General features: G+C 38.2%; 4 protein-coding genes and 1 pseudogene across 5 annotated transcripts; 2 read left to right on the plus strand and 3 right to left on the minus strand.

Moving 5' to 3' along the window:
• Positions 1-949: 949 nt before the first annotated feature.
• LOC148696156 (uncharacterized) lies at positions 950-3,265 on the plus strand (the record flags this gene model as incomplete). The annotated part of the gene is made up of 2 exons (XM_088696170.1): positions 950-1,208; positions 1,512-3,265. Coding segments are annotated over 2 exons (2,013 nt in total), but the record flags the coding sequence as incomplete, so codon positions are not given.
• Positions 3,266-3,283: 18 nt separating this feature from the next.
• LOC148696157 (3-oxoacyl-[acyl-carrier-protein] synthase II, chloroplastic-like) lies at positions 3,284-5,867 on the minus strand. Its single transcript, XM_088696171.1, has 11 exons — positions 5,856-5,867; positions 5,587-5,682; positions 5,365-5,410; positions 5,190-5,269; positions 4,734-4,802; positions 4,359-4,443; positions 4,017-4,093; positions 3,766-3,907; positions 3,631-3,671; positions 3,519-3,530; positions 3,284-3,364 (listed from the first exon to the last, which is right to left on the minus strand). The coding sequence occupies exons 1-11, from the start codon at positions 5,865-5,867 to the stop codon at positions 3,284-3,286; spliced, it is 741 nt and encodes a 246-aa protein (XP_088552297.1).
• An 80-nt stretch (positions 5,868-5,947) lies between these two features.
• Positions 5,948-6,993, minus strand: LOC137743018 (uncharacterized). Its single transcript, XM_088695576.1, has 2 exons — positions 6,912-6,993; positions 5,948-6,807 (listed from the first exon to the last, which is right to left on the minus strand). The coding sequence occupies exons 1-2, from the start codon at positions 6,984-6,986 to the stop codon at positions 6,037-6,039; spliced, it is 846 nt and encodes a 281-aa protein (XP_088551702.1). The 5' UTR covers positions 6,987-6,993; the 3' UTR covers positions 5,948-6,036.
• Positions 6,994-7,142: 149 nt separating this feature from the next.
• LOC148696158 (uncharacterized) lies at positions 7,143-9,952 on the minus strand. Its single transcript, XM_088696172.1, has 2 exons — positions 7,395-9,952; positions 7,143-7,308 (listed from the first exon to the last, which is right to left on the minus strand). The coding sequence occupies exons 1-2, from the start codon at positions 9,479-9,481 to the stop codon at positions 7,143-7,145; spliced, it is 2,253 nt and encodes a 750-aa protein (XP_088552298.1). The 5' UTR covers positions 9,482-9,952.
• Positions 9,953-13,413: 3,461 nt separating this feature from the next.
• LOC137709781 (flavonol sulfotransferase-like pseudogene) lies at positions 13,414-20,164 on the plus strand (annotated as a pseudogene). Its single transcript, XR_015963464.1, has 2 exons — positions 13,414-14,811; positions 20,094-20,164. The product of XR_015963464.1 is annotated as a flavonol sulfotransferase-like pseudogene (transcript).

Genomic DNA, 20,164 nt, shown 5'->3' on the forward strand with positions numbered 1-20,164 from the left:
CTCCTTGACCCTATATGAATCCAATGAACTAATTCGATCGTCAATTTAATGTATTTACACAAGTGGATACCACAAAATCGTATGTTATACTTAATGAAAGTATTAATAAACTCTAAGTGTTAGTAAATCTACCATTTTGATGGGAAACACATTGTACGAAACTAGTTTCAACGATCCAACCGTCAAACTTGTTTGTATATGCTTCGAGATCGCATACGCCAAAAATAGGAAAAAAAAAACATTTAGAGATCAAGTAACGCGACAAAACTTTTCGACGGTTATAAATGAAAAATAACGATTTAATGGTAGTTTTAACTCCGATTTTGATGATTTTTTACAGCTACACTCCTTGACCCTATATGAATCCAATGAACTAATTCGATCGTCAATTTAAAGTATTTACACAAGTGGATACCACAAAATCTTATGTTATACTTAATGAAAGTATTAATAAACTCTAAGTGTTAGTAAATCTACCATTTTGATGGGAAACACATTGTACGAAAGTAGTTTCAGCGATCAAACCGTCAAACTTGTTTGTATATGCTTCGAGATCGCATACGCCAAAAATAGGAAAAAAAAACATTTAGAGATCAAGTAACGCGACAAAACTTTTCGACGGTTATAAATGAAAAATAACGATTTAACGGTAGTTTTAACTCCGATTTTGATGATTTTTTACAGCTACACTCCTTGACCCTATATGAATCCAATGAACTAATTCGATCGTCAATTTAATGTATTTACACAAGTGGATACCACAAAATCTTATGTTATACTTAATGAAAGCGCCTATTTTTCGCTATCAAAATTATCAATTCGCGTGACGTAGGTATACAATTCGACGTCACACAAAGTGGTTTTGCGCGACGATTAAAGCGTGGCGCAAGGTTTTTTTATTTTTTTTTTAAAGTATTAAAAAAATTACCAAAAATGTGACTTTACAATTTTTGGTTTGAGAAAATTTTTGGGTAATCGTTATTTTAGAACCTTCATCTCGAAGCTGAATCGGTCAGAGGTGGATTTGATTATTGAAAGTTTGAGTCTTGAGGGCCCGGATTTGGCTTTCGGGTTCTTCAATTTTTTGAGGAATGAGTGTGACTTTCGGCATTCGGGGATTGCGGAGTTTATCGTTGCTCATGTATTGGCGGCGAATATGCAGTTTCAGGAGTTGCGTTCGGTTGTAAAGCAAATGGTGGATGAAGAAGGTATGGTTTCTAAGTGCTTCTTCTATCATATAGATTGCAGCTTGGTCTGAGATTATGTAAGGCAGATAAATTTTTGGGCCGAAATGAGTAATGAGGTTTTATTGAAGTTATTGAATAGCTCAATTTTTTCTAATTTTTTTATTTTGTTACTTACTTTCTGCGAGCTAGAAAAAAAAATGATGGAAGTTGTTTATGCTTGGATTGGTGTTTTAGGCCACACTACCCTATGCATTTAGTCGGTTTCTTCGGTGAGCAATATTTTTCGCATTTTGGGATTTATATATTTGCTGTGATTTGTGATAGGCCCTGGTTCTGCACCTTCACTTTGTGAGCTGCTCTTGCGTAGATTCAGGGACTGGGACTCAATTAGTATGGTGTGGGATACGTTGGCGTTTGCTTATTCAAGATCTGAGATGGTTCATGATGCCCTGTCTGTTCTTGCTAAGATGAGAGATTTGAATTTGAAGGTTTCGACATCTACCTATGACTGCCTGTTGCATAATTTGAGGCATACAGATATCATGTGGAATTTTTATAATGAAATAAAAGATACTGGAACTCCGGAGAGTGACTACACTACTTCCATACTTATAGATGGACCGTGCCATCAATCCGGTCTGCAAGATGCAGTTTCTTTCCTCGTGGATGCTGAAAGAACGGAGACTGGGCCTTCTGTTGTTTCTTTCAATATCATCATGTCTTGGTCCTGTAAATTGGGTTTTGTGGATGTTGCAAAGTCCTTTTTTTGTATGATGTTCAAGTATAGACTTGTTCCTGATTCGTACAGTTATAATATTCTGATTCATGGGCTATGTGTAGCAGGTTCATTGGAACAAGCATTGGAGTTCACCAAAGACATGGAGAGGCATGGGGTACAGCCTGACACGGTAACTTACAACATTCTCTGTAAGGGGTTTCATCTACTTGGTTTGATGAGTGGAACTCGCAAGGTCATTCAGCAAATGTTGGTTAAAGGGTTGAATCCGGATCATGTTACATATACAATTATGATATGTGGCCACTGCCATGTTGGCAACATTGACGAAGCCCTTAAGTTGCGGAAAGAGATGATTTCAAGAGATTTTCAGTTGAGTGTCGTTGTTTACAGTGTACTACTCAGCGGTATGTGTAAAAGTGGACGGGTAGAAGAAACATTGGGATTGTTATATGAGATGGAAGCTGTTGGCTTGGAGCCAGATCTTATATCATATTCAATCCTCATTCAGGGTCTATGCAAGCAACGAGATGTACAAAAGGCTAGCGAAATATATAGAGGAATGTACAGGAAGAGAATCATTCCCAATTACTCTGCAAACCGTGGTATTCTGTTAGGTCTGCGTGAGAAAGGGGATATTTATGAGGCAAGGAAGTATTTTGATCATCTGACGACAAGGGCTGTGACAGAGGATGTTGTGCTGTATAATATTATGATGGATGGGTATGTAAAACTAGGTAGTGTTGCAGAAGCCATAAAATTATATAAACAAATAATTGAGAAGGGAATAAATCCTAGTACTGTCACTTTCAATACTCTTATTCATGGTTTCTGCAAAATTGGGAAGCTAGTTGAGGCTCGAAGGATGTTGGATACCATTGAGCTGCATGGATTGCTACCAAGTCCAGTTACTTATAATACTCTTATGAATGCTAACTGTGAACAGGGAAACATCAAGGGCATGCTTGAATTACTTCGAGACATGGAAGCAAAAGCTGTAGAACCAACTCATGTATCTTACACGGTAGTTATTAAAGGACGTTGCAAACAGGGGAAGCTGTGGGATGCTGTTCACTTAGTTGAGAAAATGTATGCTAAGGGCCTAACCCCGGATCAAATCACATATAATGCTATCATCAAATGTTTCTGCAAAGCTCAAGACTTTGAGAAAGCTTTTCAGTTACACAACGAGATGCTGATACATGATCTTGAACCTACTCCTGTTACATATAATCTCTGTGTATATGGTGACCTAGAGGATGCTGACAGGCTAAAAGCTGAGATAATTAAAGCAAAACAAAAAGCTGAAAACCGAAAAGAGAACAACACTATTCCATGGTAGCAATAAAAACTGAGATAATTAAAGCAAAAAGGATTTCGCAACTAACTTCTTCATGTCAATGTCAGGCATGTCACTCCCTGCAGCCTTCTCCACAGTCACCTGCATGGGGCTGAAATTAGAAGAGAGTATATACACCGAGTGCCTAGGAAGTAAACCTATTTGGTGCAGTGAAATTCTCACTGGTATCCAATCTGGCTTTGTGTTCCTCAAATGACAAGCATCCAAACGAAGACGATGTCGACATTGTTCTCACCTCCAAAGCCACCTGAACATGTATCAAAAGCATAAGCGAAAGAGAAACAATTGTATTCCATAGTAGCAATACAAGCCAAGAAAATCAAAGCACAAGATAAATGGCTACTAACTTCATCTTGGTCATGGAAGGGATTTGACTCCTTGAAACCTCCTTCACAATAACATGAATTAAGACTCAAACTCGAACAGAGTATATCCACTGAATTCATAGCAAGTAAACATAATTTACTCGGTGAAATGATTACCTCCTCCTTGACTCCGACATTCCACATGTCCAACAAACCAACTGGCCATTTGCACCGATCCAACCTGGGTCTTTTCCCTCTCTTTTTTGACGGACTTCTTAACTAGTTTCAAAGGCATAGATGAAAACGGAACAATCATTTTCTGTTACAGCAATACCAGTCAAGAAAACCTAAACTACAAGGGTACAATAATATATAAGAGACTTGTACTCCGTTTCAAATTACATAAGATAATACATTGGTCTTTGTGCATTAATGTAATTAACATCTTCCCTAGGCACTCCAGACTGTTCTAAAGCCTTTTCAATGCAGGGAATAACCCCAGCCCCTGTTTCCAAAGACATTAATAAAATAATTCAAATTCCAGAACTTGATGTAATTCATTGAAACAAAGTGCAAAGCGAATAAAATTATTCACACAAAAAGCATGCTATAACGACATTAGTTATACAAATATTTCCACATAATGTTCTTTCATAATGAACCTCTACTAGATCAACAGAAACAAGTTGCCAAAAACTTCTTGGTTCCACAGCTCAACAAAAGAATGTGAGAAGCGTAGGAGTGAGATTTCCAAAGATAACGCATATTACCATCAGGGTGTGGCTCGGTCATGTGGTAAGCATCACATGTGAAGCTTCCACCAAGGAATTCTGCATAAATAGTTGCACCTCTTTTCTGTAATAAAAAAAAAAATCGATGAATTAAATCCTCTTTTCTGTAAGATAGAAATGAATGATTAGAAAATGTGTTTGTGAGACTATAGGGGTAGCAGCAAGTTCAAGAAACGTAACAGAAAGCATGATACGGATTAACTTGAGGGAACCACAGGATACAGAATGTCGCTACAGACTTTGCACCTACAACCTTACAGTTACAGATGATGTGATCCTACACAGAAAGAAGAAAAAAGGATATCCAGACAGACACCCAAGTGCCATTGCCAAGGTCAAAGATTTAGAAAATACCTTAGCATGTTCTAACTCTTCTAGAAGCAAAGCGCCAGCTCCTTCCCCCATAACAAAGCCATCACGATTCTGTCCAATAACCAAAAACAAGATTTCGTTAAAAACAACAACTAGGTAAGTCTACATGTAAGTAAGAAACAATTATTACAGTTTCAAACTTTCTTTCGCAATGCAGTAACTTTGCACTTGTTTAACGTTTCTACAATTAAGAAACTCAAACCTCAAGCTCAATAGATATGACTAGGTTTAGTTATAAATTACGACACATCATTTCAAAAGAGCTGACTAGATTCCAACACAAATTTACGTTGTGACATCCAATATATGACATGCCTTTCGATGATTTTTACCATTCTTGTTCATAACAATATTCACAAAATTTTCATCATATAACCTAACCAATAACAGTGGAAATAAAAGAATAAATGAATCAAGCATTGTTATTGGCCACATTACACTATCCCAAGGGCGTGATGCTTTGGTCGGATCATTGTTTCTTTGTGACAGTGCTCTGCATGCCACAAAGCCTCCCAATCCTGCAGTGATAGCATAAGAATAAGATTATTATATTATTATACGTGCAACTCTGAGTAAACTAAGAAATCAAATATGCAAAGAATGGGAGCAATACCAATAGGTATCATCACTGAATCTGAACCACCACAAAGCATAAGGTCCTGCATAATAGTTCAAAGAAAATTGTAACTCAGTTATTATAATACACTCAAAGATCGTTCATTAGCATACCATTACTTTCAATTTTGCATCTAAACTACCACTAAATTACCTCACGTTGTAGGAAAATATTTTGCATCTAAACTCTACCACTTAATATGATTCGCAGAATACTTACTGCTTCACCTCTAATGATATGATTAGCCGAATTCAAAATACAGAAATTGCTTGTAGCACAAGCAGTAGAAATTGAATAATTTGGGCCCATCCAACCCTGCAAGTGTAAGAGTAAGTATCAGTTAAATGGACAAGTACAAAATCTCAGCGGTCATCACAAACTGTAAGAGTATGCATCAAATATGTATACACACACACACATATACATATATATATATATATATATACATATATATATATACATAGATACATATATATACATATAGATACACATAGATACATAGATACATATAGATATACATAGATACGTTGCCTATCAAAACTGCATGAAACAAATCGAAGTAAAAATGGAGAATACCTTCAAACGATCACGATCAGATTCTTCCCGTGCCTTTTTTTAGTTTGACTTTGCCTCTCCTCAATCTCCTGGTTTTTCCTTTACAAGTTTATATTAATCCTCATCTGAACTACAATAATAACTCTCGCTATCCTTACTACTATCATTTTCGGATTTCCATTCATCCTCATCTTCATTTGCCTCTTCCGGTGCATTGTATCGTGGCAGATCACCAAGGTCAATTGAAATTGACTCTATTGGTATTTCGAATTCGGGAACTCCAGCTACTTCAAACGGTTCTTGGACAACATTAGTATCTCGGAGTGTTTCTTCACCAATTTTTATCAAAGATGATAACTGTTGGTCAGCGATGTTGTCGTCGTTGTCATCTTGATTTAGTTCCGGAATATCATATAGCCCTCTTCGATCAATCTTCTGAACAACTTTCCAACCATTGCCGGCTTTAGGGTCGTCTAGAAAGAATATTTGTTTCGCCATAGTTGCCAAAATGTATGGGTCTTCATCGTACCAACGTCTGGTAGTGTTTATTGATAGTAAACCATGGTCTCGCTTAACACTCGTTCGGTTATGTGGGTTTGTATCAAACCAAAGACACTTAAACAGTATCACTTGACACCTGTCTTTGTAAAGCAATTGTACCACACTAGTTAGTTTACCATAAAAATCAATGTCTTCACTGTCGCCCGCACCCGGGACGTGGACACCACTATTTTGAGTAGACGACTTGTCATCACGTGTTGCCCCCAAGAACTTGATCCCGTTGACATGACAACCTGAGAACAATTCAACGTGAAGCGGTCCTCTTGCCAAGTTATATAATTCTTCATCGTAAGATGGTGAATTCAATTCCTTCAATTTGTTCATCTAATATAACATATACAAAAAGTTAACTTGTTAGTGTAACCAAATTTGAAGACGGGCATGAACAAGTTGGAAAATATGCTGAATTCAAAACACATACAACTTACATGTTCGTGAAACCACGAAGGAAACAATTCACGGTGCTTCTTGGCATATAAATGTGAAGGATGTTCCCGCTTCATCAACCGTTCATGCTCTTCAAGGTATGACAAAACCTCATCACAATTGTTGAGTATGAACCAATGTGCTACCTCTATGTCTTTTTTGGTAAACGATTCGCCTTTTACAGGCTCGCCGAATGGTCGCGCAATTTGGGCAAAAACATATAGTTTCTCTTTTCAGACACCACCGTCATTATTGCGTTGAGGACGATTGAAAGCTGTTTCAACATCTTGAAGATACATTGCACAAAAAGTAAGTAACTCATATGCGACCCATGCCTCCACAAGTGATCCTTCGGGCTTTGCCCTATTTCGGACACACTTTTTCAACTCACCAAGATATCTACACAAATAAAAGGTATGCTACAAATTATTCAAAGCGTTCGTTGATCATTAATCTGTTATATATATATACGCTTAATTAAGTACCTTTCTATTGGATACATCCATCGGCAATTGACTGGTCCAGCAAGCAATGCCTCATCTGGCAAGTGAATCATCACGTGAATCATACTTGTAAAGAAAGCTGGAGGAAATATCTGTTCGAACTTGCATAAGACGTTCACAATGTCGTCCTGCAATTGTTTAACATCCGACTTCCGCAAACACCTTGCAGTCAATTGTGAAAAAAATGTAGACAACAACACGATTGGTTTCACCACATCAAGAGGCAATAAGTGTCGAATACCAACCGGTAGAAGGCGTTGGAGTATCACATGACAATCATGACTCTTCATGTTTGAAAATTTACACCCTCTCACGTTCACACAACGCGAGATATTGGAAGCATACCCATCTGGAAACTTTACAGAAGAAATAAAGTTGAAAAACTCTTTCTTCCCATTCGGATTAACTGTAAAAAAAGGATGACCTTTCTTCAATGTACCACCAACTTTCTTCATCCACAAGGATGGCCTAATGCCCATTCGTTCCAAATCAAGGCGAGCTTCGACCGTGTCTTTCGTTTTTCCTTCAATGTCTAGAATTGTTCCGACCAAAGTATCAAACACATTTTTCTCAATATGCATAACATCGAGGTTGTGTCTCAATTTTAACTTTGACCAGTATGGGAGCTCAAATAACATACTCTTGTGTGTCCAGTTCAGATGTGTAGTTGGTCTGGGCTTACTGACCCCTTTGCCAAAATGACCAAATTCCAAACGGTTTAATTGATCCAAAATCTCATCTCCAGACCATTCTCTTGGTCTTGGTCGAGTCTCTTTTGTGCCGTGGAAGGCTTTATCGTTCTGACGCCACTCGTTGTCCCAAGGGAGCCATCTAAGATGACCAAGATAACAAACTTTTCTCGCATGCCAAGACGATGTTACGTTCTCCTTGCATATTGGACATGCCAAATAACCCTTAGTCATCCACCCAGAAACCATTGCATACGCGGGAAAATCGTTTACTGTCCACATCACTGCTGCTCTCATGGTGAACATTTGCCCAGTATACTTATCATATGTACGAACACCGTTTTCCCATAAATCTTTTAGCTCATCTACCAACGGCCGCAAATAAACATCAATGGACTTTCCTGGATCTTCAGTAATTAATAGAGTCAACATCATGTATTCTTTCTTCATGCACTTCCAAGGCGGCAGATTATAAGGAAACACGACGACCGGCCAAGTGCTGTGGATTTGGTTTAGAACCCCAAACGGATTAAATCCGTCGATGGCAAGTCCCAATCTGACGTTTCGCGGGTCAGCTGCAAAATCAGGGTACATTCGATCGAATTCTTTCCATGCTTCTCCATCTGCAGGATGCCTCATAACATCGTCATCTACTCTTCCTTCTTTATGCCATCTCATATCGGTAGCGGTGTGCATCGACATGTACAATCGTTGCAACCTAGGCTTCAATGGAAGATAACGCATTACTTTTTGTGGAATCTTGGTCTTTCTATTTTGTGATGTCATTTTAAACCTTGGCTCATTGCATACAGGGCATTTATCCAACTGCGTGTTCTCCTTATAGAACAATATACAATTATTTACACATGCATGAATTTTTTCATACCCCAATCCAAGACCCTTCAACACTTTTTGGGCACTTTTATGATCTTCAGGTAAACAATTGTCCTTTGGAAGCATCTTCTTGATAACTCCTAAAAAGTAATCGAAACACTTGTTTGACAAACGAAACTTGATCTTGCCATGCATCAACTCCACAATTGCTGTGAGCATCGAAAAGTTTTCACACCCCGGATATAATTCTTGCTTGGCATTTTTCAATAGTTTTTCATAGTTTTTGCATGCCTCACTATCCATGGTTGGACGACCGTCATCTCCCCCTTCCTGATTGGTGTTGGTTGTAGCATATGGATAAACATCATTTAGAATATCCATAACTTGTTCATTAGGATCCACATTACATTCAACAGTCTCCACTCGTGTCATGTATGAAGACGAAGCTTGGTCTAATCGTTCTCCATGATGATACCAAGTAGTATAGGTCTCCATCATCCCATTTCTTACTAAATGAAATCGAACATTTTGGAATGTTTCCCTCATTGAGTTGTTACACTTCCTACAGGGACATCAAATATGAGTTGAACCTCGGTTGTGTCTAGTTGCGAATTCAATGAAATCATTTATTCCATCCAAGTACTCGATAGCACATCTATTATGATTCTGTATCCACTGTTTGTCCATTTTGCCTGCAATCCCAATAAAAGTACAACAACTTCAACTATTGTCTTCTCACCTTATTCCTCCGGTAAGGGCCTATCCCATTCAAAAATACACAGTTATGTGCCGTAATTTATGATTCCAATGGATTAAATTTCGACATGGGCAAATTTCGACAGCATCTCCTTACAATTCTTCAAGTGCACGCAGTAGATACATAATATCCACTATGTACTCGAAGAACATTAGGAAATGTTACCAAAATTTCCACTATCGAAACCTAATCTATGAACCGCAAACTACAACACATAACTATGCATTCCCAAACTGTCCAAAAAATGGGACAATTCAATAATTAATTGGACCGCAAGCATGCTTTTGCATCCATGCACAAAATCCAACTAACTCTCAAACGGGAAACTGAGCTTTTCTTGAAAAAAAAAGTGTACGAAGTTAAGTTGTATTAACTTCGTACAACACAAAACAATTTTGTAATTGATGTACAAAAATATGTGCATACAAATACATTAAATCACAATAATTAGTGAAACTAAATAAAATAGATACAAAATATTAATCCTTGTAAACTATAATGTTGATGGCCTTAGTTTTTATTTGTTTATACTAATTATATCATCGAATATACATATTCTAGTTAGTTACACTCGAGTAATTTTGGTGGTGAGATAAATGTACTGTTAGAATATGAACACAAGTGTAAGCGTATTTTGGCTACATATTGGTTTTAAAAAATCTTATTGAAAGATGTTTTGGTTGTCTTCAAGTTTACAAAGGATTGAGACTAAAAATGAATCCTAAATTACTTACTTGTATTAAAATTGGAAGATGATATTGAGTTTCTACAAGGATTTAATAAGAGAATCATAGCCATTGTTTATCTACATAAGTATGGCATATGCTCACAAAAATCAACCCGCTCATTATTGAACTAAAACCTATTGTCTTAGCATTGAGAATTTAATAGTAATGATAAGATTAGCTTTGAAGATCATGGCTTTTGTAGGTTTTCTATATAATTCTTAGTTGCAACACATTGCATTTACCCTCAATTCAACCGTATAGCACAAATTAAGGAAATTTCAAGGGGAAACCAACATTTCTTACAATTTCTTCTATGTAAATATATAAGTTAACCTCGATAAAGTATTCAAATGAAGCCCAAACAAGTCTTCAACAATATATCTACAATCTCACTCCTTTTAATAGGTAAAATTAATAAAGATTACTTCAAAATTCAATCTCACAAAACTCCACCATTACCAAAAAAGGGCATAGCAAGTAAGCAAAGGTACATATACAAAAATCCCATATGCAATATGAAAAAAATACCTTCAAATTCGTTCTTCAATGATAATTGTATACAAAAATCCTGTACAAAACAAGTTTAGTAGTTTTAGTTTGAATTCTCAATTCAAAGTTGCATATACAAAATCAAATTGCTTACCGGATACAAATAGATTAAGGAACGGAGAGAATTGGAGAACGTTTAGAACAGAGATGGGGGAGGGAGAGGTAGCTGCTGCAACTAGTTTGCAGTTTCTACCACCCAAACTGACTAAGTAAAGGAAAAAAAAGTCGTTGACTTTGCGTGACGTATGTGGCGTCGCGCAAAACAGCTTTGCGCTTTTGCGTGACGCCACATACGTCACGTAGCCCTGCGTCACGCAAAGTCAACAGAAAAAGCGGTAAAGCTTACTTGCTTAGCGCCAAAATCTTGCGAGACGCACAAAACGTCGCGCAAATGGCCTTTGCGCGACTGCAGTTTGCGTGACGAAGATTGGCGTCGCGCAATACCGTTTTGCGCGACGTAAAGGAACTTACGTCGCGCAAAACAGTATCGCGCGACGCCAACCTTCGTCACGCAAACTGCAGTCGCGCAAAGGCCATTTGCGCGACGTTTTGTGTTTAACGTCACGCAAACATACTTTGCGCGACGCATTTAGCTGCGTCGCGCAAGTTTTCGTCGCGCAAACATGTTTTTGTACTAGTGTTGGCCACATATCTAAAATCAGGTAGAACATGGCTTAGAGCACTCATGTTTGCTACCATCAACAGAACTGATAGGATTTTCACCATCTACAAAAGTAGAGATAAAAACACTTAAAAATACTTGCAAGAGAACAAGATAATCGTAGTATAACAGCTCAAGCAAGGTCGTTCTGCACAGAGATTGAATGAATAGTTTATCAAAAATCAAATCTTAATTAATTACTGAAACAAAGTTAAAAAAAAAAAAAAAAAAGTTGATTCTAAGATCTAAAATAAGAAAAACGAATTTAATTAAAAATATTAAAGAAATAAGCAAAAGTAAAATAAACTAAAATTAAATAGTTTGGAAAATCCATTTGCAAAAGCATTAATTGAACTGAATTATTGATCGATTTTATTAACAGATAATCTTATCGCTTTTGGCTATATAGCAACTTTAGCATTTAGGTCATAAACCCCACCATTCACCATTATTAATGTTGCATGCAATTCAGGTTATTGATTTAACATACCCTCTCTACTCAACTACTTTAGAAATGATTTTTCTTTTTAAAAAGATCATGATATTTAATTACGAAGAAATCACACTAATGGCCCATGCAATATTGCTAGATCCATTTGAAGTGACTCCTCCTTTTGGATTTTTTTCCCGATATGTTTCATTATCTTGCAGCGCAATGTTGAATTCTCATTGAAACTGTTCAATTCAAAAGTCGTCCTCTACCGATCTTTTTTGAACTCTTTGGTTAATATTATGTATACTTCTGTTAATCTGAAGTGAACTAATCGGCAATAGAAGAATAGTCTAATTCTTATCATGTAAGGTTTTTTCAATTCTCTGATGCGAGTTTCAAACTTTCAACTCGTTTCCTCACAAAACACGAGGACACATTGATGTCATGGAAGTGTATTATAAGTTGAAAAACGGATAATACAGTGCCGGTCTTCAATACACAACTATTATTTGGTTACATCCATGGGATACGTGTCCTACCATATGAATGATGCAACATGTGAATAAATAAGAAAAATAACAATAAAAAAGGTAAAGGCTTTTAGATGGTGTTGCACCATCTGAAAAGAAAGAAGAAAATATATATGTATTTATTTATATGAATGGTGTTGGTTTAAAATCCTTTCACAAGTTTTATATACTTTAAAGCAATTTATTTATCATGAACGGTTTTACCGCCTACTGCTTTAAGTTTTGATTTATGTGAATGATGTTGAATTAAAGCCCTTGTCACAAGCTTTATTTACTTATATGCAATTTATTCACTATGGCTGGAATTACCGCCTATTGCTTTAATTTATTTATTTTACTTCTTTAATAGTGGGACCCAAAAATGATGGCAATTAAACCGGAAAGAGATCATTTTCGGATTTCTTCGATTAAGATCACAGAATCAAATGATACGAACCTTTCAAATTTCATTCAACGGCTTATTTGTTTTTACCTATTAAAAGCTATGATAATTTTTTACCATTGAATGAAATTTGGAAAGCCCAAATCATTTGATCCGATAGCCTCTTTCTTTCCATATAAACGCAGTTCGGCTAGACTTTTATATTTTGAATAATGTTAGAGAACCTAAATTTGTATACAAATTTTGTAAATTAAATGACATGAGAATTGATGATTGAGTTATTATTTAAATGTTTATTCATATTAGTGACATATAATTTAATTTATAAATTTGATATACAAATTTAGTCACCGTATCATTATTTTTATATTTTAATCACTACTTGTAGCTATAGACTAGAGAATATATATATATATACACACACACATACATATACATACATATTTTTATATTTTAATCACTACTTGTAGCTATATATTAGAGAATATGTAAGGCTTCTAAACCTAGATATCCTGCATTATCCCCCAAATGTCTTCACCGTCGACGTCCCAACCTATTGTTCCTAAAACCGATTATATTGAGGAGAAGGAAGACGAAGAAGCCTACCGGAAAATTGATGCCGAAATATGTGGAATGCTGCCAAATCTTCCGAAAGAGAAGGGTTGGACCTCCGAAGACTTGGTTCAGTACCAAGGCTTCTGGATACATCCTACCTTTGCCTTAAAAGCAGCGGTGCACCTTCAACACCATTTCAACTTATTCCAAACAACCGGAAGTTCTACCAGCGCCGCCCGTGGGTCGTTGCCCATATACTTCTTAGCCACACTTCCGAAATCAGGTACGACGTGGCTTAGAGCACTCATGTTTGCTACCCTCAACAGAAGCCTCTATGATGCTGCCTCTCCTCACCATCCCTTGCTCACAACTGGGCCCCACGACTGTTTTCCTTTCTTGGAGATGGATAACATGCTTGGAAACCATGATCACAGCCGTCCCGTAACCTCACTTGATCATGATCATCACGACGATCGTGACGGTGGTGATGCTATGATTGATAATTATGTCCCGCCTACAAGCACTACTCAACTCTTTGCGACCCACCTGCCTTACTCTTTGTTCCCAAAATCTGTGACTACTTCTAGTAGTACTTACGGTGTGTCAAAATTTGTTTACGTTTGCCGCAACCCTAAAGATGTATTCATTTCTTTATGGAAGTTCGGGAGCAAAGTTAAAGCAGTAAACACAGGACTTGCACCCTTCTCACTAGAAGAAGCATTTGAGCTTTTCTGCCGCGGAGTCTGCCCATACGGGCCCAATTGGGACCATGTGCTAGGGTTTTGGAAAGCAAGCTTGGAAATGCCAGAGCAAGTTTTGTTCTTAAAATATGAGGATCTCAGGAAGGAGCCATCTGCTAATGTGAAGAGACTGGCTGAGTTCTTGGGTCAACCTTTTTCAGAGGAGGAGGAGAGCAAAGGGGTGGTGCAGCAGATCACAAAGCTTTGTAGTTTTGAGAATCTGAGCAGCTTGGAGATAAATAAAACCTCCAGGACGCAACAGTACTTTGTTAAAGCCAATATTGTAGTCGAGAACAGTGATTTCTTCAGGAAAGGCCAAGTTGGGGATTGGAAAAACTTCTTCACTGATGACATGGCAAAACGTATGGATCATATCATAGATGAGAGGTTCAGTGGTTCTGGATTGACATTTGCTAATCCATAACTAGCCTTAAATATTATTTGCTTAATTACTTATGCATTGTGCTTCTCTTTGGTCAATTTGCTTAATTACTCATGTATTTTTTTTTTCTTGTATTTTCTTTTTCAAGAGGGGTGAGGTGTATGTGTTGGTATTCAATAGAGTTTACTAACTCAATACCAAAATATGTGGGTGATAAGTTTACAAACTCTATCACACCTCTCACTTTCACTCTCAATAAAATTGGACAAAGAAATAGAGAAAGGAGGGAAGCAACAAGCTTTGGTAAAACACTTGCACTTAGATATATGAAAAGAGAGTTTACAAACTCAATAGCTTACAAGCTGAAAATGAGAATGGGAAATGGGATTTGGATGATATGCTCTAAGGCTTAGCAAGATGGCCTATTTATACAAAAACTGAAAAATTAAACAATCCAACAATACATATAATGAATGATGGTGTTCCACATCTTTACACCCTTTCAAACACATGCAGCAACTTTGATAGTTGGCATACACATGCATTGCATCATGGCAGGTTGTAATACCTTCCTTTCGGCTAACACACAGCAGCACACTGCTGTCTTCCTGCTAGCACATCATATGGCAGCACACTTGCTGTCTTTCATCACACTTTCAGCTAGCACATGGAGGAAACTTTAGTCTTTGTAGTTGCAGCATGTGTGGATACAACCTGTAAAGAAACTAGCAGCAACCTTTTACAGCCTGTTTTTATTTGAATTTCCAACACGCCCTCTCAAATCAAAACGCCTTCATGCCTAGCATTTCACGTAATAACCGGAATGATTCAACTGGTAGTGGCTTAGTGAAGATGTCAGCCACTTGTTCCTTTGTGTGACAATAGACAAGCTCAATTGTCTTTTGCTTCACATGGTCCCTTAGAAAATGGAACCTGGTATCAATGTGCTTGCTCCTTCCATGTTGAACAGGATTCTTTGCAAGTTTGATTGCAGACATGTTATCCACATGAATCACAGTCGATTCCACTTGTGGATGACACACTGACTTCAACAGATTTCTTAACCAAATTGCCTCACACACGGTTGAGGCTACAGCAACGTACTCGGCTTCACACGATGACAAAGCAACAATTGATTGCTTCTTTGAAGTCCATGAGAAAGTTGTTGATCCTAGAAAAAACACATAGCCAGTTGTGCTTTTCCTTTCATCTTGGTCACCTCCCCAATCACTATCTGAATAACCAAATAATTTTGCATCTTCACCAAAATTATAAAATAGACCATAGTTTAGAGTACCTCTTATGTACCTCAAAATTCTCTTGGCGGCCAGCCAATGAGACTCCCTTGGTGTTTCCATGTATCGACTCACGAGTCCAACACCATAAACTATATCAGGTCTTGTGATTGTAAGGTACCTTAGGCTTCCAACCAAGCTTTTGTACACGGTTGAGTTTACAAACTCACCTTCTCCTTCCTTGGACAGCTTCAATCCAGTTGCAACTGGAGTGTTGACAATATTGCACTTGTCCATATTGAATTTCTCCAATATATCTCTTATGTACTTTTGTTGAGAGATGTAGATACCGTCACTTTCTTGCTTCACCTCTATGCCAAGAAAGTATGACATTAATCCATTGTCAGTCATCTCGAATTCACTGAACATGGATTGCTTGAACTCACAGAACATTGATTCATTATTTCCTGTAAACAACAAGTCATCTACATAGAGACAAATAATTAAGAACTCCCCTTTTATGTAAACTGAATGCTCGTATGGACATTTCTGAAATCCATTTTGGTGAAGGTAGTTATCAATCCTTGAGTTCCAAGCTCGTGGTGCTTGCTTGAGGCCATACAAAGCCTTCTTCAAACGATACACCTTTTCTTCTTCTCCTTGTACTTGGAAGCCTTCTGGTTGTTCCACGTACACTTCTTCCTCAAGAACTCCATTAAGGAAGGCTGACTTGACATCTAGTTGATAAATTTTCCATTTATGATGAGCGGCAAGAGAGATTAGTAATCTTACCGTGTCAAGTCTTGCAACTGGAGCATAGACTTCATCATAGTCCACTCCATACTTCTGTTTGTAGCCCTTTGCTACAAGCCTTGATTTGTATCGATCCACACTTCCATCTGCAATGCGTTTGATCTTGTAAACCCACTTGACACCAATAGCCTTCTGATTTGGTGGGAGCTTTGTTAACTCCCAAGTGTCATTCTTCTCGATGGCATGGATCTCTTCTTCCATGGCTTTCTTCCAACAATCTTCTTCCACAGCTTCATTGAATGAGAGAGGCTCATGGTCTGCATAGAAGCAGAAAAAATTGGTTTCTTCTTCTTCTTGTCCATAAATCTCTGTGAGACTCCTTAACTTCACTGGAGTTGAGGAGCTGCTTTCCTCACTAGATGTAGGACCACTCCTTGCAGTTCTGTGCACTGGAGTTGTTGTGATTGTTTGAGCAGGCTGTTGCTCAATAGGTGGTACAACTTCTGGTTCTTCAAAATCAGTGGAGACGATCTTCTCTTTACTGACTTCTTTGTTATTCCACTTCCATGTCTCTTCTTCACTGAAGATGACATCTCTAATAACCACTAGTTTGGCAATTAGTGGGTTGTAGAGCTTGTATGCCTTGGACTCTTCATTATAGCCCACAAACACACACTTCTCACATCTATCATCAAGTTTCCTCCTCTTGGCTTCTGGAACTTGAGCATATGCAACACACCCAAAAATTCTTAGGTGTGTAACATTCGACTTGTATCCACTCCAAGCCTCTTGTGGTGTCATCCTCTTAACACTCTTTGTTGGACATCGATTCAACAAATAAATCGAACAAGCTACAGCTTCTGCCCATAACTCTTTTGGCAAATTCTTCTCCTTAAGCATGGACCTTGTCATGTCAAGGATGGTTCGATTCTTTCTTTCGGCTATCCCATTTTGCTGTGGGGTATAGGCAGCAGTAAGTTGATGCCTAATTCCTTGCTCCTTGCAGTATGCTTGGAAAGCATTGGAGGTGTACTATCCACCTCTATCTGATCTCACAGCCACAAGCTTGTGGTTACTTTCAGCCTTTGTGAGTGCCTTGAACTCCTTGAAATTTTTTAGGGCAGCTGACTTCTCCTTGAGAAAATAGACCCAAGTCTTTCTACTGAAATCATCAATGAAGGTAATAAAATACCTATTACCTCCATAAGACATGGGATCCAATGGACCACATATATCTGTGTGCACCAACTGCAGTGGTGCCTTTGCTCTCCATGTATCACCAACAGGGAACGATAGTCGTGCTTGCTTGCCAAGCACACAACCTTCACATACTTGGCGTGTGGCTTCAATTTGGGGTAGACCACGAACCATTCCTCCACTTGACAGCAACTTTAGGCCATTGAAATGAAGATGGCCAAATCGAAGATGCCATTTCCATGACTCATCTTCCATTACACCGATGTTGCAGCTTCCAATCTTTGTGTTCAAATTCAATGGAAACATCCGGTTCTTTGACATTCGAACATGTGCAATAAGCTTTCTCCTTGCATTCCTGAGAGTGAGAAGCATGTTCTCCATATGTATAATGTACCCTTTCTGGAGCAGTTGACCAATGCTCAGAATGTTGCTCTTCATACCTGGTATGTAGTAGGTATCGGAGATGTATTCTTCTCTACCATCCTTCTGGATGATCTTGATCTTCCCTTTGCCTTCAACTGGCAACTTTGAGAAGTCACCAAGACTTACAGATCCATAGGCCCCATCTTTGAGTTCGGCAAAAAACTCATTCTTTCCACACATGTGATTGCTTGCACCAGAGTCCAAATACCAAACATCTTGTTGGCTACTGGAATCATGGTGTGCTAGCAAGACTGTAAGTTCTTCATCAGTATTTCCACTTGATTCTGTCATGTTGACATGCTCACCATTTTTATGTGAACATTCATTGGCATAATGTCCATATTGCTTACAGTTGTGACACTGGATATGCGCCTTTCCTCGAGTAGATCTCCACTCCTGAGACTGACCTTGATTTTGTGCATAGCCTCGACCTCTTCCTCGGGCTCGTCCTCGGCTACGATTGGATGAACTCCCACGACGTGAGTTCCACTGCCCACGACCTCCATTTGGTTTGTCAATATTCAAGTTTGACTCCAAAGCTTGCTCTAGCGTTGTGGGGCTTGCATTCTTCTGAATGCGTTGCTCGTGAACTAGGAGGGATCCTAGCAATTCCTCTGTGCTCATTGTCTCAAAATCCTTCGATTCCTCAATGGCAGTCACCACATGCTCAAAGTTGGATGTGAGTGACCGAAGGATCTTCTCCACAACTCGTACTTCATCGAGTTTCTCGCCATTTCTCCTCATCTGATTTACTATCGCAATGAGCCTTGTGTGATAGTCGGAGATGCTCTCTCTTTCATTCATGTGAGCAGTTTCAAAATCTGCTCGAAGTGACTGTAACCTCACTTTCTTGACTCGATCTACTCCTTTGTAGATTGTACTGAGTGTATCCCATACTTGCTTGCTCGTTGTTGCTTCTGCAACCTTCTCGAACGTTGAATCTTCCAAACCCTGGTATAGAAGATACAGCGCCTTTTGGTCCTTTTTTCGTAAGTCCTTGAGAGTGTTCCTTTGATCCGCAGTATATACGGCTTCTTGCTCGGCAGTGGGTACAACATACCCACTACTGACAACTTCCCATAGCTCCTGTGATCCAAACAATGCTTTGAATTGGATGCACCATCTTTCATAATTTTCTTTCTTCAATGTGGGAACTTGGAGTTGCACTAAGTTGGACGCCATAACTGCTGCACCTGCCAAAATGGTATTCTGGCTCTGATACCAATTGTTGGTATTCAATAGAGTTTACTAACTCAATACCAAAATATGTGGGTGATAAGTTTACAAACTCTATCACACCTCTCACTTTCACTCTCAATAAAATTGGACAAAGAAATAGAGAAAGGAGGGAAGCAACAAGCTTTGGTAAAACACTTGCACTTAGATATATGAAAAGAGAGTTTACAAACTCAATAGCTTACAAGCTGAAAATGAGAATGGGAAATGGGATTTGGATGATATGCTCTAAGGCTTAGCAAGATGGCCTATTTATACAAAAACTGAAAAATTAAACAATCCAACAATACATATAATGAATGATGGTGTTCCACATCTTTACACCCTTTCAAACACATGCAGCAACTTTGATAGTTGGCATACACATGCATTGCATCATGGCAGGTTGTAATACCTTCCTTTCGGCTAACACACAGCAGCACACTGCTGTCTTCCTGCTAGCACATCACATGGCAGCACACTTGCTGTCTTTCATCACACTTTCAGCTAGCACATGGAGGAAACTTGAGTCTTTGTAGTTGCAGCATGTGTGGATACAACCTGTAAAGAAACTAGCAGCAACCTTTTACAGCCTGTTTTTATTTGAATTTCCAACAGTATGTCCCTCATCTTTTCTTGTATTTTGTTTTTCTAGCTTTATGAAGGGTAAGATTTTTGTCTTCCCCTAA

This window comes from Pyrus communis, chromosome 6 (assembly GCF_041283825.1).
Source record: "Pyrus communis isolate YQ-2024b chromosome 6, ASM4128382v1, whole genome shotgun sequence".
NCBI classification, from domain to species: domain Eukaryota; kingdom Viridiplantae; phylum Streptophyta; class Magnoliopsida; order Rosales; family Rosaceae; genus Pyrus; species Pyrus communis.

What these genes read in the sequence shown, in the direction of transcription:
- LOC148696157 (XM_088696171.1), bottom strand. An exon ending in CATCACGCCCTTGGGATAGT is followed by an intron (nt 4,803 to 5,189) that starts GTAATGTGGCCA and finishes GTTATTGGACAG; the next exon opens with AATCGTGATGGCTTTGTTAT. An exon ending in AAGATGTTAATTACATTAAT is followed by an intron (nt 3,908 to 4,016) that starts GCACAAAGACCA and finishes TTGCTGTAACAG; the next exon opens with AAAATGATTGTTCCGTTTTC.
- LOC137743018 (XM_088695576.1), bottom strand. Translation starts at nt 6,986, where the DNA reads ATGAAGCGGGAACATCCTTCACATTTATATGCCAAGAAGCACCGTGAA. An exon ending in CTTCGTGGTTTCACGAACAT is followed by an intron (nt 6,808 to 6,911) that starts GTAAGTTGTATG and finishes ATGTTATATTAG; the next exon opens with ATGAACAAATTGAAGGAATT.
- LOC148696158 (XM_088696172.1), bottom strand. Translation starts at nt 9,481, where the DNA reads ATGAGGGAAACATTCCAAAATGTTCGATTTCATTTAGTAAGAAATGGG. An exon ending in TGGATGTATCCAATAGAAAG is followed by an intron (nt 7,309 to 7,394) that starts GTACTTAATTAA and finishes TTATTTGTGTAG; the next exon opens with ATATCTTGGTGAGTTGAAAA.